General features: G+C 41.2%; 1 protein-coding gene across 1 annotated transcript in view; it reads left to right on the top strand.

The window, feature by feature from the left end:
• CACNA1D (calcium voltage-gated channel subunit alpha1 D) overlaps nucleotides 1–16,887 on the top strand; it is a 764,995-nt gene that overhangs the window by 535,939 nt on the left and 212,169 nt on the right. The window contains 1 exon segment of the mRNA XM_053689359.1: nucleotides 2,031–2,177. Coding sequence (XP_053545334.1) covers nucleotides 2,031–2,177 — 147 coding nt within the window.

The raw sequence follows: 16,887 nt of genomic DNA, 5'->3' as shown, positions 1-16,887 counted from the left end.
CTCCCACTACAACTTCTTTCTCAGCTCAAGATTTTGGCTTTTTCGTCTCGCAACATACTACCGGTCTCCCACCCCCCCAAAAAGCTCACAATCATCCAAAACCTACATAGCCAAAATGTAGCTCTTTTGCCCCTGTTACAGAGGAAGAATTTTCTGCCCTTATACTATCCTCTCACCTCACTACCTGTCCCCTCGACCCGTTTCTGCCCTTATACTGTCCTCTCACCTGACTTACTCATCCCCTCACAGCCACTCCCCTCTCTCTCTTCTACCCTTACCCCTATACTCACACACATCTTCAATCTCTCACTCAGCACTGGTATATTTCCCTCATCTCTTAAACATGCATTGGTCACACCTATCCTCAAAAAACCTTCTCTCGATCCAACCTCCTCATCCAACTACCGCCCTATTCCCCTACTCCCTCTTGCCTCAAAGCTTTTTGAAAAGCTAGCATATGCACATCTATCCCATTTCCTTACATTAAACTCCCTCCTTGACACACTGCAATCTGGATTTTGCCCCCTACACTCCACAGAGACAGCAATTGTTAAGGTTACCAACTACCTACTTACAACAAAATCCAAAGGCCACTTCTCTCTACTTATCCTCCTTGATCTGTCTGTAGCCTTTGATACTGTCGACCACCCTCTTTTGCTCCAAACCCTCCATTCCTTCGGCATCTGCGAAGAACAACTCTCTCGTGGTTCTCTTCCTATCTGTCTAACCGTACCTTTAGTGTAGCCTTCTCTGGGGTATCCTCTGCCCCGTTACCTCTTTCTGTTGGGGTACTGCAAGGCTCTGTCCTCGGTCCCCTCCTCTTCACATCCTCATTAGGTACCTTAATAAAGTCCCACAGGCTTTATTATCATTTGTATGCCGATGACACCCAAATGCTAACCCGTGTCACTAACTGTCTCTCTCATATCTCATCTTGGATGTCCTCTCACTACCTAAAGCTAAATCTCTCCAAAACTGAGCTCCTTATTTTCCCCTCTTCTTCCAAAATCTCCACCCCCATTTCTCTATAACTGTTGATAACTCCATCATTACCCCAACCCCACATGCCCATTGTCTTGGGGTCACACTTAACTCAGATCTATCTTTCACTCCTCACATTCAGTCCTTGGCTAAAGCCTGCAGCTTCCACCATAAAAACATCTCTAAAATTAGACATTTCCTTACACAACACACAACTAAGATTTAAATTCTACTCTCTCATCCTTTCCCACCTCGACTAATGCAACTCCATCCTCTTTGGTCTCCCTAGCTGCCGCCTAGCTCCTTTACAATCCATAATGAATGCCTCTGCCAGACTCATCTTCCTTAAACGTCGCTCTTCATCTGCTTCACCTCTCTGCCAATCCCTTCACTGGCTTCCTCTTGCCTCCAGGATTAAACACAAAATTCTCATTCTGACATACAAAGCACTCAACTGCACTGCTCCCCCCTACATCTCAAACCTTGTCTCCAGATACTCTCCCTCCTGTCCCCTCCGCTCATGATCTCCTCCTCTCCTCCTCTTTCGTTACCTCCTCACATTCCCGTTTACAAGATTTTTCCAGACTAGCTCCTATCTTATGGAACTCTTTGCCTCCACAAGAATCTCCCCTATCTTTGAAAGCTTCAAGCGCTCCCTTAAGACTCTACTATACAGGGATGCATACAACCAACACTAACCTTCCTAACTCCAATGCTTTCCCCTTAAACCCCATAGCATGTAAACTTACGAGCCCAGCTGTTTGTAGTTCACATTCATAAGAGCCCACTACAACAGTGCAACTCTAGGCAGGGACCTCTACCCATTTGACCCCCTATAAATGTTTCCTTGTATACCGCCTATGTTCATAGCGCTGCAGAATCTGTTGGCACTCTACAAATACCTGATAATAATAATAATAATAATTATAGATTAAACATAAAAATACAATCAAGAGATTGGGGATCCATTTTAATATTCTCTAAAGTCTGCCCAATAATAAAAGTAATTTGATCCAAACCAATAATTGTGCTTTCTCTGTTTCCAACAGGGGGAAATACATTGTTTACAAAGACGGAGATGTTAATAACCCTTCAATCAGAGAGAGACATTGGTTTAACAGTGATTTCAACTTTGACAATGTGCTTTCCGCTATGATGGCCCTCTTTACAGTGTCCACTTTTGAAGGCTGGCCCGCGTACGTAAACTTTTGTTTCTTTTTTTAATTGTTCTTGCAGGGAAATTAAAGGGATATGAAACCCAAAATGCTTCTTTCATGATACAGACAGAACATGCAATTTTCAACAATTTTCTAATTTACTTCTATTTACTCTATTATCAATTTTTCTTATTTCTCTTGTTATCTTTTGTTAAAAAGCAGGGACATAAGCTTAGGAGCTGGCCCATTTTGGGAGCACAATATGGCTGTAGTTTTGCACGAAAATTATCCTTTTGCAAAAGCACTTGAGGCCATATAGTTCTCCAAATGCATATATAGGTATCTTTTCAACAAAGAATATATTGGGAACGAAGGAAATTTGATATTAGAAGTAAATTGGAAAATGTTTTACATTGTATACTTTGTCTGAATCACAAAATACATTTTTCATCTAAAATCAAGAGGATCAGCTTGGGAAGTTAATTTTCATGAGAATAAAGTGTCTGCAACTTATATCATCTTCCATATATAGATTTGAACAGTTCTCATTCTGTAAATTGTGGTGTACTGAATCTAGACCATATAGGTTCCACATGCACAAGTTAATAGAATTATTCAAATCATCTTGGAATACTCATACGTGTCAAAAACACACATTTTTTACTTCATCAAGTGCCGTTTTGTTGTTGATATATAAGTCAAAACTCGTAGTTAGATATATTGTTTTCTGTGATATCAACAGGCCCCCACTAGAAATGTTGGGGCCCCTTACTAATAAATCATTGATCAGGCCCCCATGCGATTTTTGGCTAAGTGACTAAATAGGTGCACATACAGAGAAATACACGGAAACACTCACACAGACACACACACACAGAGATAATAACACAGATACACACTAACACATGCAATGACACAGACACACACTAACACATACAGACACACACACAGAAACACACACTATTACATACACACAGACACACACAGATACAGAGAGACACAGTAACAACTATGGACACACCCAGACACACATACACATACCCACACTAACACATGTAGCTAATAGAAACACACACTAACACATACATACAGACACACTAAAAGACAGACACACAAACACTAATATAAACAAACCACTAACATACAACACATACACATTGAAACATTAACACACTAACACACACACAGAGACACTAACACAGACACACACTAACGTATATACAGACACACAGAGACACTAACACAGACACAGACACACACTAACAAGCACACACACATACACATAGAGCCACTGAAACAGACAGACACACAGAAACACTAGCACATACTAACACATATATCTGATAACAAGAATAACTTCCTTTTTTGTTATCCAGGCCAGTTCCTTTTACCACAAGATGCAAAAAGATAAACAAGCAATTTTAAAATGTTATCTTGTGGGACAGTATTGCAGAGCTACAATAAAACCTACAGCAACAAGAGGCAGATTATACACTATAGCTGACAATAATTTAAATATATGATAAATTTAAAGGGACACTGAACCCAAATTTTTTCTTTTGTGATTCAGATAGAGCAGGCAATTTTAAGCAACTTTCTAATGTACTTCTATTATCAATTTTTCTTTGTTCTCTTGCTATCTTTATTTGAAAAAGAAGGCATCTAAGCTTTTTTGGTTTAGGCTCTGGACAGCACTTTTTATTGGTGGATGAATTTATACACCAATCAGCAAGGACAACCCAGGTTGTCCACCAAAAATGGGCCGGCATCTAAACTTACATTCTTGCATTTCAAATAAAGATACCAAGAGAATGAAGAAAATTTTATAATAGGAGTAAATTAGAAAGTTGCTTAAAATGTCATGCTCTATCTGAATCACGAAAGAAACAATTTGGGTTCAGTGTCCCTTTAACCCTTTGAGTGCTAATGACGGCTCTGAGCCGTCACAGAGTTTCTCACTCTGGTGCTAATGACTGTTCAGAGCCGTCATGAGCACTCTCCCACCTTGAGGGAGATCTGGGGGCTCCTAACTGCCGGGGCTCCACGTGATGCGCAGTGACGTCACGCGCAATTACGTGATGACGTCACAGCGCAACTTTATTTATACTTAACAATGTTAAGTATAGGAGGAGGGGGCATGCTGCTTAGAAGCCCCTACACTAAATTAATTCAACCCCCGGCTCTGCCAGCTACCGACATTTAAAAAAAAAAAACATTGTCCCAAATACCAAGTGAAATTCTCGTGCGCACTTCTGTTTCCGCTGCTATGGGGCCCGGGCCCCTGTAATAGCAAGGTCTCACAGTGTCCCAAACTCCCAGTGCCTTAAGAAAAATGCAGGTTAATGCGTACCTGCTTCTGTAGAAGTGCACTGTGATGCAATTAAAAAATGATTTGTTAGGTCTCTGGCACACTATGGAAAAACACTTGTGTTAGCACATCTCTGGGAAACGGGCCCCCTGTAATAGTGCACATTTGCTCTGCTACAATTAAAAAAACAAAAGACACGTCCCAGACTCCGGGAAAGTTAAGGAAAATGGGGGCTGAAAAGGAACCCGTGTTATCTTGGCCTGGGGTCCTGGCCCCCCCAGGCACACTGGGCCTTTGACGGTAGTGACCCCTTTCACCCCTGTTGGCAGCCCTGGATATAAATTTTGTTTATGCATGGAATGGGTAAATTTTCTAATATCTGCTCATATCCAATACACTCTTTTTTTTAGTTCAGAAATGGTGTTATTATTGGGATCATAATGGCGTATGGGTAGCCAATACACATGATAAGAAAGCTTGACATAAACCCCATAATGTTGTATCCTAGGAAGACTTAGATTTGGGAATATATGATAAATTTAATTCTGTAAAAAGATTTACATCAGCTTTCAACATTTGTAACAAAAAGTTGGGTAGCAGTTTAGCACCAGTGTGCAATTAATAACGTTAAGATTGAGTTTTGAGTAATAGCTGTCAGTTATGACATTTCCCTCCGTGTGGACTAGCAGATTATGGCAGTGTAGTAATAAAAAAAAAATCAGTTTATTTTTCTATATTTCTATATATTATTTAGTGGAATAGTAACTTTTTTTTTAGATTTTTCAATCTTTATTGAACATTTGAATAATACAAAAGTTTGATACTGAGTCAGTAACAAAAAAAAAAAAATACAATGCAGTCTCTCAATTTTACATTGATCGGAGAAAATACATTCACCTAGATTACGAGTTTTGGGTTAGAGGCTGTGCGGGGCTAACGAGCAGTTTATGCTCACCGCTCACTTACAGACAGCGCTGGTATTACGGGTTTTTACAAACCAGACAAGAAGTGAGTGTTGAGCAAAATTTTGCTCATTACCGCACTCCAATACCAGCGCTGCTTACGTTAGCAGTGAGCTGGTGTAACGTGCTCGTGCACGATTTCCCCATAGGAATCAACGGGTAGAGCCAGCTGAAAAAAAGTCTAACACCTGCCAAAAAGCAGCGTAAAACTCACTAACGCAGCCCCATTGATTCCTATGGGGAAATAAAATGTATGTCTACACCTAACACCCTAACATAAACCCCGGGTCTAAACACCCCTAATCTTACACATATTAACCCCTAATCTGCCGCCCCCAACATTGCCGACACCTAAATTATAATTATTAACCCCTAATCTGCCACTCCGGACACCGCCACCACCTACATTATACTTATGCCCCCGACATCGCCGACACCTACATTATATTTATTAACCCCTAATCTGCTGCCCCCAACGTCGCCGCCACTATAATAAACATATTAACCCCTAAACCGCCGCACTCTCGCCTTGCAAACATTACTTAAATATTATTAACCCCTAATCTGCCGGCCCTTACATCCAATCAGCCAATAGGATTGAGCTGGCATTCTATTGGCTGTTCCAATCAGCCAATAGAATGCAAGCTCAATCCTATTGGCTGATTGCATCAGCCAATAGGATTTTTTCTACCTTAATTCTGATTGGCTGATTCTATCAGCCAATCGGAATTGAAGGGACGCCATCTTGGATGACGTCAGTGGCGTCACTATGGGGGGGGGCGGGGGCGGGCCGCACCCGGGTGACACCCACCAGGGGGTGACACAAAAAAAATTTCTTTTTTTTTTTTAATTTTATTGAAATTCAAAGAAATACAATGTTGAGATGCATAGATTTTTTTTTATTAGAGGGGCTGGCATTTGTGAACATTGGTGGGACTGGGGAAGATGGAGACACACAATTTTTTTGCCCCTTGAGCCAGTGCTGCAATTTCAACAAATAGTTTTCCCAGCTGCTTTTGCTTGTTTGTACTTTGCTTCTCCCCTGCCCAATTTCGCTATGAATGTTGTGGGCATGCCGTGGGGCTTGCAAAGTTGCGCTGCTAGCCTAAACCTGCCTGCCTATCTGTGCTCACTGCTCAGTGACATGTGGAGCAGTGGAGTCACTCACTGCTGTGCTGTCTCTCTAAACGGGAACTGGCAAATCATGAGGGGATGCCTGGCACCTGACCGCATGACTGTTTGACACTGTCTTTAAAGTGAAGGAGCCACGTATGATGCCCACCAGACCATTACGGTTACGGTACACTAAGTGCACACTGAACAGGTAGGAGGACGGGCGGGGGTCTGGGGGTGGGCAGAGTGCAGAGGTGATTGGCCATAAGAAGCGGTAGGCACGCGGCCCGGGGCTGTGCACTGACAGACTTGGAACAGAGTCAGAGAGCAGAATTTTCATAGTTTGCACCTAAAACTTTTCTTTAGTGATTTATTTTTAGAGTGCTCTGTTTATCTTACATTTGATGCTCTGCTGAGCCAGGGAGCAGCTCTAGGCATGAGCTTTATAATTAATGCAGTGCAGTTTACATATTTTGTATGTGTGTGTCTGAGTTTTTGTGTGTGTGTGTGTGTCTCAGTGTTTTTGGTGTGTGTTTTTGTGTGTGTGTCTGAGTGTGTTTCAGAGTGTTTGTGTGTGCATCTGAGTATGTTTTAAGTATGTCTGAGTGTTTGTATGTGTGTTTGCCTGTGTTTTTGTGTGTGTCTGCTTTCTGGGGGGGGGTGACACCATAACTTACCGCACCGGGTGACACCAACCCTAGTGACGCCACTGGATGACGTCATTTAAAGGAACCTTCATTCAGTGTTAGCCATCGATTGAAGAGGATGCTCCGTGTCGGATGTCTTGAAGATGGACCCGCTCCGCGCCGGATGGATGAAGATAGAAGATGCCGTCTGGATGAAGACTTCTGCCCGTCTGGAGGACCACTTCGCCCGGCTTGGATGAAGACTTCTCCCGGTAAGGTGATCTTCAAGGGGTTAGTGTTAGGTTTTTTTAAGGGGGTATTGGGTGGGTTTTAGAGTAGGGTTGGTTGTGTGGGTGGTGGGTTTTAATATTGGGGGGGATTTGTAATTTTTTTTTACAGGTAAAAGAGCTGATTACTTTGGAGCAATGCCCAGCAAAAGGCCCTTTGAAGGGCTATTTGTAATTTAGTGTAGGGTAGGGATTTTTTTTATTTTGGGGGGCTTTTTTATTTTGTTAGGGGGATTAGATTAGGTGTAATTAGTTTAAAAATCTTGTAATTTGTTTATTATTTTCTGTAATTTAGTGGGGGGTTTTTGTACTTTAGCTATTTTTATTTAATTGTATTTAATTTAGGGAATTTATTTAATTATAGTGTAGTGTTAGGTGTAATTGTAACTTAGGTTAGGTTTTATTTTACAGGTAAATTTGTCTTTATTTTAACTAGGTAGCTATTAAATAGTTAATAACTATTTAATAACTATTGTACCTAGTTAAAATAAATACAAACTTGTCTGTAAAATAAAAATAAGCCCTAAGCTAGATACAATGTAACTATTAGTTATATTGCAGCTATCTTAGGGTTTATTTTATAGGTAAGTATTTAGTTTTAAATAGGAATAATTTAGTTAATGATAGGAATTTTATTTATATTTATTGTAATTATATTTAAGTTAGGGGGGGTTAGGGTTAAACTTAGATTTAGGGGTTAATAACTTTAGTATAGTGGCAGCGACGTTGGGGGTGGCAGATTAGGGGTTAATAAATGTAGATAGGTGGCGGCGATGTTAGGAATGGTAGATTAGGGGTTAATAATATTTAACTAATGTTTGCGAGGCGGGAGTGCGGCGGTTTAGGGGTTAATATATTTATTATAGTGGCGGCGATGTCTGGTTCGGCAGATTAGGGGTTAAAAATTTAATTTTAGTGTTTGCAATGCGGGAGGGCCTCGGTTTAGGGGTTAATAAGTAGTTTATGGGTGTTAGTGTACTTTTTAGCACTTTAGTTAAGAGTTTTATGCTACAGCGTTTTACCGTAAAACTCTTAACTACTGACTTTAAAATGCGGTACCAGTCTTGACAGGAGAGGGTCTACCGCTCACTTTTTGTCAGACTCTTAATACCGGCGCTATGCAAGTCCCATTGAAAAAATAGGATACCCACTTTACGTAAGTGGATTTGCGGTATTTCCAAGTCTGGCCAAAAAAGTGAGCGGTGAGCCTGTACCTGCCAGACTCGTAATACCAGCAGGCGTTAGGACCTTTTTAAGCCTAACGCAAAACTCGTAATCTAGCCGAGTGTCTCCATTAATAATGAACAGAAAAACAAACTCCATTTAGATTGTCCAACATATTCCTCCCATATAGGAATAGTAACTTTTTTGCTCCTTGGCTTTAAAACTATTGTAATGTTTCTCCAACATTGGTGTGTCCGGTCCACGGCGTCATCCTTACTTGTGGGATATTCTCTTCCCCAACAGGAAATGGCAAAGAGTCCCAGCAAAGCTGGTCACATGATCCCTCCTAGGCTCCGCCCACCCCAGTCATTCTCTTTGCCGTTGCACAGGCAACATCTCCACGGAGATGGTTAAGAGTTTTTTGGTGTTTAAATGTAGTTTTTATTCTTCTATCAAGTGTTTGTTATTTTAAAATAGTGCTGGTATGTACTATTTACTCTGAAACAGAAAAGGATGAAGATTTCTGTTTGTAAGAGGAAGATGATTTTAGCAGACAGTAACTAAAATCGATTGCTGTTTCCACACAGGACTGTTGAGATGAAGTAACTTCAGTTGGGGGAAACAGTTAGCAGACCTTTCTGCTTAAGGTATGACTAGCCATATTTCTAACAAGACCATGTAATGCTGGAAGGCTGTCATTTCCACTCATGGGGACCGGTAAGCCATTTTCTTAGTCAAATATAAAAGAATAAAGGGCTTAAAAAAGGGCTTAAAAACTGGTAGACATTTTTCTGGGCTAAAACGATTGCTTTATTGGGGCATATTATGCAGATTGTAGCTTATAATTGGCATTATAATCTTGGGGAACGTTTAAAAAACGGCAGGCACTGTGTTGGACACCTTTTTTAGTCTGATGGGCTTGGTTGGGTCTCAGCAAAGCATATAGCTGGGACTGTATAGGGGTTAAATTTAAAAACGGCTCCGGTTCCGTTAATTTAAGGGTTAAAGCTCTGAAATTTGGTGTGCAATACTTTTAATGCTTTAAGACACTGTGGTGAAATTTAAAGTGTTTTCAGTTTGAAATTTAAAGTGACAGTAACGGTTTTATTTTAAAACGTTTTTTGTACTTTGTTGACAAGTTTAAGCCTGTTTAACATGTCTGTACCATCAGATAAGCTATGTTCTATATGTATGAAAGCCAATGTGTCTCCCCATTTAAATTTATGTGATAATTGTGTCATAGTGTCCAAACAAAGTAAGGACAGTAATGCCACAGATAATGATATTGCCCAAGATGATTCCTCAAATGAGGGGAGTAAACATGATACTACATCATCCCCTACTGTGTCTACACCAGTTATGCCCACACAGGAGGCCCCTAGTACATCTAGTGCGCCAATACTTATTACCATGCAACAATTAACGGCTGTAATGGATAACTCCATAGCAAATCTTTTATCCAAAATGCCTACTTATCAGAGAAAGCGCGATTGCTCTGTTTTAAACACTGAAGAGCAAGAGGACGCTGATGATAACTGTTCTGACATACCCTCACACCAATCTCAAGGGGCCATGAGGGAGGTTTTGTCTGATGGAGAAATCTCAGATTCAGGAAAAATTTCTCATCAAGCTGAACCTGATGTTGTGACATTTAAATTTAAATTAGAACATCTCCGCGCACTGCTTAAGGAGGTGTTATCTACTCTGGATGATTGTGACAATTTGGTCATTCCAGAGAAATTATGTAAGATGGACAAGTTCCTAGAGGTTCCGGTGCCCCCCGACGCTTTTCCTATACCCAAGCGGGTGGCGGACATAGTAAATAAAGAGTGGGAAAGGCCCGGCATACCTTTTGTTCCCCCCCCTATATTTAAGAAATTATTTCCTATAGTCGACCCCAGAAAGGACTTATGGCAGACAGTCCCCAAGGTCGAGGGGGCAGTTTCTACTCTAAACAAACGCACTACTATTCCTATCGAAGATAGTTGTGCTTTCAAAGATCCTATGGATAAGAAATTAGAGGGTTTGCTTAAAAAGATTTTTGTACAGCAAGGTTACCTTCTACAACCAATTTCATGCATTGTTCCTGTCACTACGGCAGCGTGTTTCTGGTTCGAAGAACTAGAAAAGTCGCTCAGTAAGAACCTTCGTATGAGGAGGTTATGGACAGAGTTCAAGCACTTAAATTGGCTAACTCTTTTGTTTTAGATGCCGCTTTGCAATTAGCTAGATTAGCGGCGAAAAATTCAGGGTTTGCTATCGTGGCGCGCAGAGCGCTTTGGCTAAAGTCTTGGTCAGTGGATGTGTCTTCCAAGACAAAATTGCTTAACATTCCTTTCAAAGGTAAAACATTATTTGGACCTGATTTGAAAGAGATTATTTCAGACATCACTGGGGGAAAGGGCCACGCCCTCCCACAGGATAGGTCTTTTAAGGCTAAAAACAAGCCTAATTTTCGTCCCTTTCGCAGAAACGGACCAGCCTCTAATTCTGTATCCTCTAAGCAAGAGGGTAATACTTCACAACCCAAACCAGCCTGGAAACCAATGCAAGGCTGGAACAAGGGTAAGCAGGCCAAGAAGCCTACCACTGCTACCAAAACAGCATGAAGGGATAGCCCCCGATCCGGGACCGGATCTAGTGGGGGGCAGACTTTCTCTCTTTGCTCAGGCTTGGGCAAGAGATGTTCAGGATCCTTGGGCGCTAGAAATAGTTTCTCAAGGTTATCTCCTGGAATTCAAGGAACTACCCCCAAGGGGAAGGTTCCACAGGTCTCAATTATCTTCAAACCAAATAAAGAGACAGGCATTCTTACATTGTGTAGAAGACCTGTTAAAGATGGGAGTGATACATCCAGTTCCCATAAGAGAACAAGGAATGGGATTTTATTCCAATCTGTTCATAGTTCCCAAAAAAGAGGGAACATTCAGACCAATTTTGGATCTAAAGATCCTAAACAAATTTCTCAGGGTACCATCGTTCAAAATGGAAACTATTCGAACGATCCTACCTACTATCCAGGAAAATCAATTTATGACTACCGTGGATTTAAAGGATGCGTGCCTACATATTCCTATCCACAAGGAACATCATCAGTTCCTAAGGTTCGCTTTTCTGGACAAGCATTACCAGTTTGTGGCACTTCCATTCGGATTAGCCACTGCTCCAAGGATTTTCACAAAGGTACTAGGGTCCCTTCTAGCGGTTCTAAGACCAAGGGGCATTGCAGTAGTACCTTACTTGGACGACATCCTGATTCAAGCGTCGTCCCTGTCAAAAGCAAAGGCTCATATGGACATTGTCCTAGCCTTTCTCCGATCTCACGGATGGAAGGTGAACAAAGAAAAAAGTTCTCTGTCCCCGTCAACAAGAGTTCCCTTCTTGGGAACAATAATAGATTCCTTAGAAATGAGGATTTTTCTGACAGAGGTCAGAAAATCAAAACTTCTAAGCTCTTGTCAAGTACTTCATTCTGTTCCTAGTCCTTCCATAGCGCAGTGCATGGAAGTAATAGGATTGATGGTTGCAACAATAGACATAGTTCCTTTTGCACGAATTCATCTAAGACCATTACAACTGTGCATGCTCAGACAGTGGAATGGGGATTATACAGACTTGTCTCCGACGATTCAAGTAGATCAAAAGACCAGAGATTCACTCCGTTGGTGGCTGACCCTGGACAATCTGTCACAGGGAATGAGCTTCCACAGACCAGAGTGGGTCATTGTCACGACCGACGCCAGCCTAGTGGGCTGGGGCGCGGTCTGGGAATCCCTGAAAGCTCAGGGTCTATGGTCTCGGGAAGAGTCTCTTCTCCCGATAAACATTCTGGAACTGAGAGCGATATTCAATGCTCTCAGAGCTTGGCCTCAACTAGCAAAGGCCAAATTCATAAGGTTTCAGTCAGACAACATGACGACCGTTGCATATATCAATCATCAGGGGGGAACAAGGAGTTCCCTGGCGATGAAAGAAGTGACCAAGATAATTCAATGGGCGGAGGATCACTCCTGCCACTTGTCTGCGATCCACATCCCAGGAGTGGAAAATTGGGAAGCGGATTTTCTGAGTCGTCAGACATTCCATCCGGGGGAGTGGGAACTCCATCCGGAAATCTTTGCCCAAATAACTCAATTATGGGGCATTCCAGACATGGATCTGATGGCGTCTCGTCAGAACTTCAAGGTTCCTTGCTACGGGTCCAGATCCAGGGATCCCAAGGCGACTCTAGTAGATGCACTAGTAGCACCTTGGACCTTCAACCTAGCTTATGTATTCCCACCGTTTCCTCTCATCCCCAGGCTGGTAGCCAGGTTCCATCAGGAGAGGGCCTCGGTGATCTTGATAGCTCCTGCGTGGCCACGCAGGACTTGGTATGCAGACCTGGTGAATAAGTCATCGGCTCCACCATGGAAGCTACCTTTGAGACAGGACCTTCTTGTTCAGGGTCCATTCGAACATCCGAATCTGATTTCCCTCCAACTGACGGCTTGGAGATTGAACGCTTGATTTTATCAAAGCGTGGGTTTTCAGATTCTGTAATAGATACTCTGATTCAGGCTAGAAAGCCTGTAACTAGAAAAATTTACCATAAAATATGGAAAAAATATATCTGTTGGTGTGAATCTAAAGGATTCCCATGGAACAAGATAAAAATTCCTAAGATTCTATCCTTTCTACAAGAAGGTTTGGAGAAAGGATTATCTGCAAGTTCTCTGAAGGGACAGATCTCTGCTTTATCTCTTTTACTTCACAAAAGACTGGCAGCCGTGCCAGATGTTCAAGCATTTGTTCAGGCTCTGGTTAGGATCAAGCCTGTTTACAGACCTTTGACTCCTCCCTGGAGTCTAAATCTAGTTCTTTCTGTTCTTCAAGGGGTTCCGTTTGAACCCTTACATTCCGTAGATATTAAGTTACTATCTTGGAAAGTTTTGTTTTTGGTTGCAATTTCTTCTGCTAGAAGAGTTTCAGAGTTATCGGCTCTGCAGTGTTCTCCGCCCTATCTGGTGTTCCATGCAGATAAGGTGGTTTTGCGTACTAAGCCTGGTTTTCTTCCGAAAGTTGTTTCCAACAAAAATATTAACCAGGAGATAGTTGTACCTTCTTTGTGTCCGAATCCAGTTTCAAAGAAGGAACGTTTGTTACACAATTTGGACGTAGTCCGTGCTCTAAAATTCTATTTAGAGGCTACTAAAGATTTCAGACAAACATCTTCCTTGTTTGTTGTTTATTCTGGTAAAAGGAGAGGTCAAAAAGCGACTTCTACCTCTCTTTCCTTTTGGCTTAAAAGCATTATCCGATTGGCTTATGAGACTGCCGGACGGCAGTCTCCTGAAAGAATCACAGCTCACTCCACTAGGGCTGTGGCTTCCACATGGGCCTTCAAGAACGAGGCTTCTGTTGACCAGATATGTAAGGCAGCGACTTGGTCTTCACTGCACACTTTTGCCAAATTTTACAAATTTGATACTTTTGCTTCTTCGGAGGCTATTTTTGGGAGAAAGGTTTTGCAAGCCGTGGTGCCTTCCATTTAGGTGACCTGATTTGCTCCCTCCCTTCATCCGTGTCCTAAAGCTTTGGTATTGGTTCCCACAAGTAAGGATGACGCCGTGGACCGGACACACCAATGTTGGAGAAAACAGAATTTATGCTTACCTGATAAATTACTTTCTCCACCGGTGTGTCCGGCCCACGGCCCGCCCTGGTTTTTTAATCAGGTCTGATGAATTATTTTCTCTAACTACAGTCACCACGGTATCATATGGTTTCTCCTATATATATTTCCTCCTGTCCGTCGGTCGAATGACTGGGGTGGGCGGAGCCTAGGAGGGATCATGTGACCAGCTTTGCTGGGACTCTTTGCCATTTCCTGTTGGGGAAGAGAATATCCCACAAGTAAGGATGACGCCGTGGACCGGACACACCGTTGGAGAAAGTAATTTATCAGGTAAGCATAAATTCTGTTTTTCCATCCCTAGCTGTTATCATCCGTAGCTGTCCATCCTAACAATAGTGCTGCTATTTACTTGTCATTTCTCAAATCACTGTAACATAATTGTGGAGTGAGGCAGGTTTGGATTATGACTTTCACTTTGCCCTACAAAAAAGAAAAGAACAGTTGTATTTAGCTCAGACAAATGTATTAGAACACTGTGTCTTTTTTAACTTTTTACTAAAGTAATTTGCTTTTATTACCCCCTGAGAAAAATGAATGACATTGAATGATATCGCTCCTGGTGAGAGCACGTAGCCTGCTGCAGTATTGGCAGCGGGTTATGTGCATAATCAAAGTTATTCCAAAAGCTTTTATCCTTTTTCAAATAAGTATTTTTTGGACATAAGTATGAAGTACAGATGCAAGTTTCTAAATCCAGAATTCCAAAGTCTAGAATTATACTGAAATCCAGATTTTCTCATTAATATTTTTTTAATAATGAAATGACTCAAAATTATTATTTTCCCCTACCAGTAAATCACAATCTTCTATGTCTGAGTTTTTATTTTATTTTTTGTGTTCTAAATGTAAATGATAGTTTATTTAAAACAACAATTATTACCTTTCTGTTTACAGTACTGTTCTATCTTTCTAATGGTATTAATAGTATAATTAATTGTATAACTACTAATTATACAAAAGCATTAACAATGATAAAACTACCTTTAAGGTTGCATATTTAAAGGGATATGAAACCCAACACATTTCTTTTGTGATTCAGACCAAATAAAAGTTAAAAATGTTACTTCTTTCTCCAACATAGGTGTGTCCGGTCCACGGCGTCATCCTTACTTGTGGGATATTCTCTTCCCCAACAGGAAATGGCAAAGAGCCCAGCAAAGCTGGTCACATGATCCCTCCTAGGCTCCGCCTACCCCAGTCATTCTCTTTGCCGTTGTACAGGCAACATCTCCACGGAGATGGCTTAGAGTTTTTTAGTGTTTAACTGTAGTTTTTATTATTCAATCAAGAGTTTGTTATTTTAAAATAGTGCTGGTATGTACTATTTACTCTGAAACAGAAAAGAGATGAAGATTTCTGTTTGTAAGAGGAAAATGATTTTAGCAACCGTTACTAAAATCGATGGCTGTTCCACACAGGACTGTTGAGAGGAATTAACTTCAGTTGAGGGAACAGTGAGCAGAATTTTACTGCTTGAGGTATGACACATTCTAACAAGACGATGTAATGCTGGAAGCTGTCATTTTCCCTATGGGATCCGGTAAGCCATTTTTATTACAGACAATAAATAAGGGCTTCACAAGGGCTTTTTAAGACTGTAGACATTTTCTGGGCTAAATCGATTCATATATAAACATATTTAGCCTTGAGGAATCATTTTAATCTGGGTATTTTGTAAAATAATATCGGCAGGCACTGTTTTGGACACCTTATTCTCTAGGGGCTTTCCCTAATCATAGGCAGAGTCTCATTTTCGCGCCGGTATTGCGCACTTGTTTTTGAGAAGCATGACATGCAGTCGCATGTGTGAGGAGCTCTGATACATAGAAAAGACTTTCTGAAGGCGTCATTTGGTATCGTATTCCCCTTTGGGCTTGGTTGGGTCTCAGCAAAGCAGATACCAGGGACTGTAAAGGGGTTAAAGATAAAAACGGCTCCGGTTCCGTTATTTTAAGGGTTAAAGCTTCCAAATTTGGTGTGCAATACTTTTAAGGCTTTAAGACACTGTGGTGAAATTTTGGTGAATTTTGAACAATTCCTTCATACTTTTTCGCAATTGCAGTAATAAAGTGTGTTCAGTTTAAAATTTAAAGGGACAAGGTAAAAATTCCTAAGATTCTATCCTTTCTTCAAGAAGGATTGGAGAAAGGATTATCTGCAAGTTCCTTGAAGGGACAGATTTCTGCCTTGTCTGTGTTACTTCACAAAAAGCTGGCAGCTGTGCCAGATGTTCAAGCCTTTGTTCAGGCTCTGGTTAGAATCAAGCCTGTTTACAAACCTTTGACTCCTCCTTGGAGTCTCAACTTAGTTCTTTCAGTTCTTCAGGGGGTTCCGTTTGAACCCTTACATTCCGTTGATATTAAGTTATTATCTTGGAAAGTTTTGTTTTTGGTTGCAATTTCTTCTGCTAGAAGAGTTTCAGAATTATCTGCTCTGCAGTGTTCTCCTCCTTATCTGGTGTTCCATGCAGATAAGGTGGTTTTACGTACTAAACCTGGTTTTCTTCCGAAAGTTGTTTCTAACAAAAACATTAACCAGGAGATAGTCGTGCCTTCTTTGTGTCCGAATCCAGTTTCAAAGAAGGAACGTTTGTTGCACAATTTGGATGTTGT

Source organism: Bombina bombina, chromosome 7, assembly GCF_027579735.1.
Source record: "Bombina bombina isolate aBomBom1 chromosome 7, aBomBom1.pri, whole genome shotgun sequence".
Classification (NCBI taxonomy): Eukaryota; Metazoa; Chordata; class Amphibia; order Anura; family Bombinatoridae; genus Bombina; species Bombina bombina.
The sequence above is the reverse complement of the archived record's forward strand: the minus strand, read 5'-3'. Positions and strand labels throughout refer to the sequence as shown.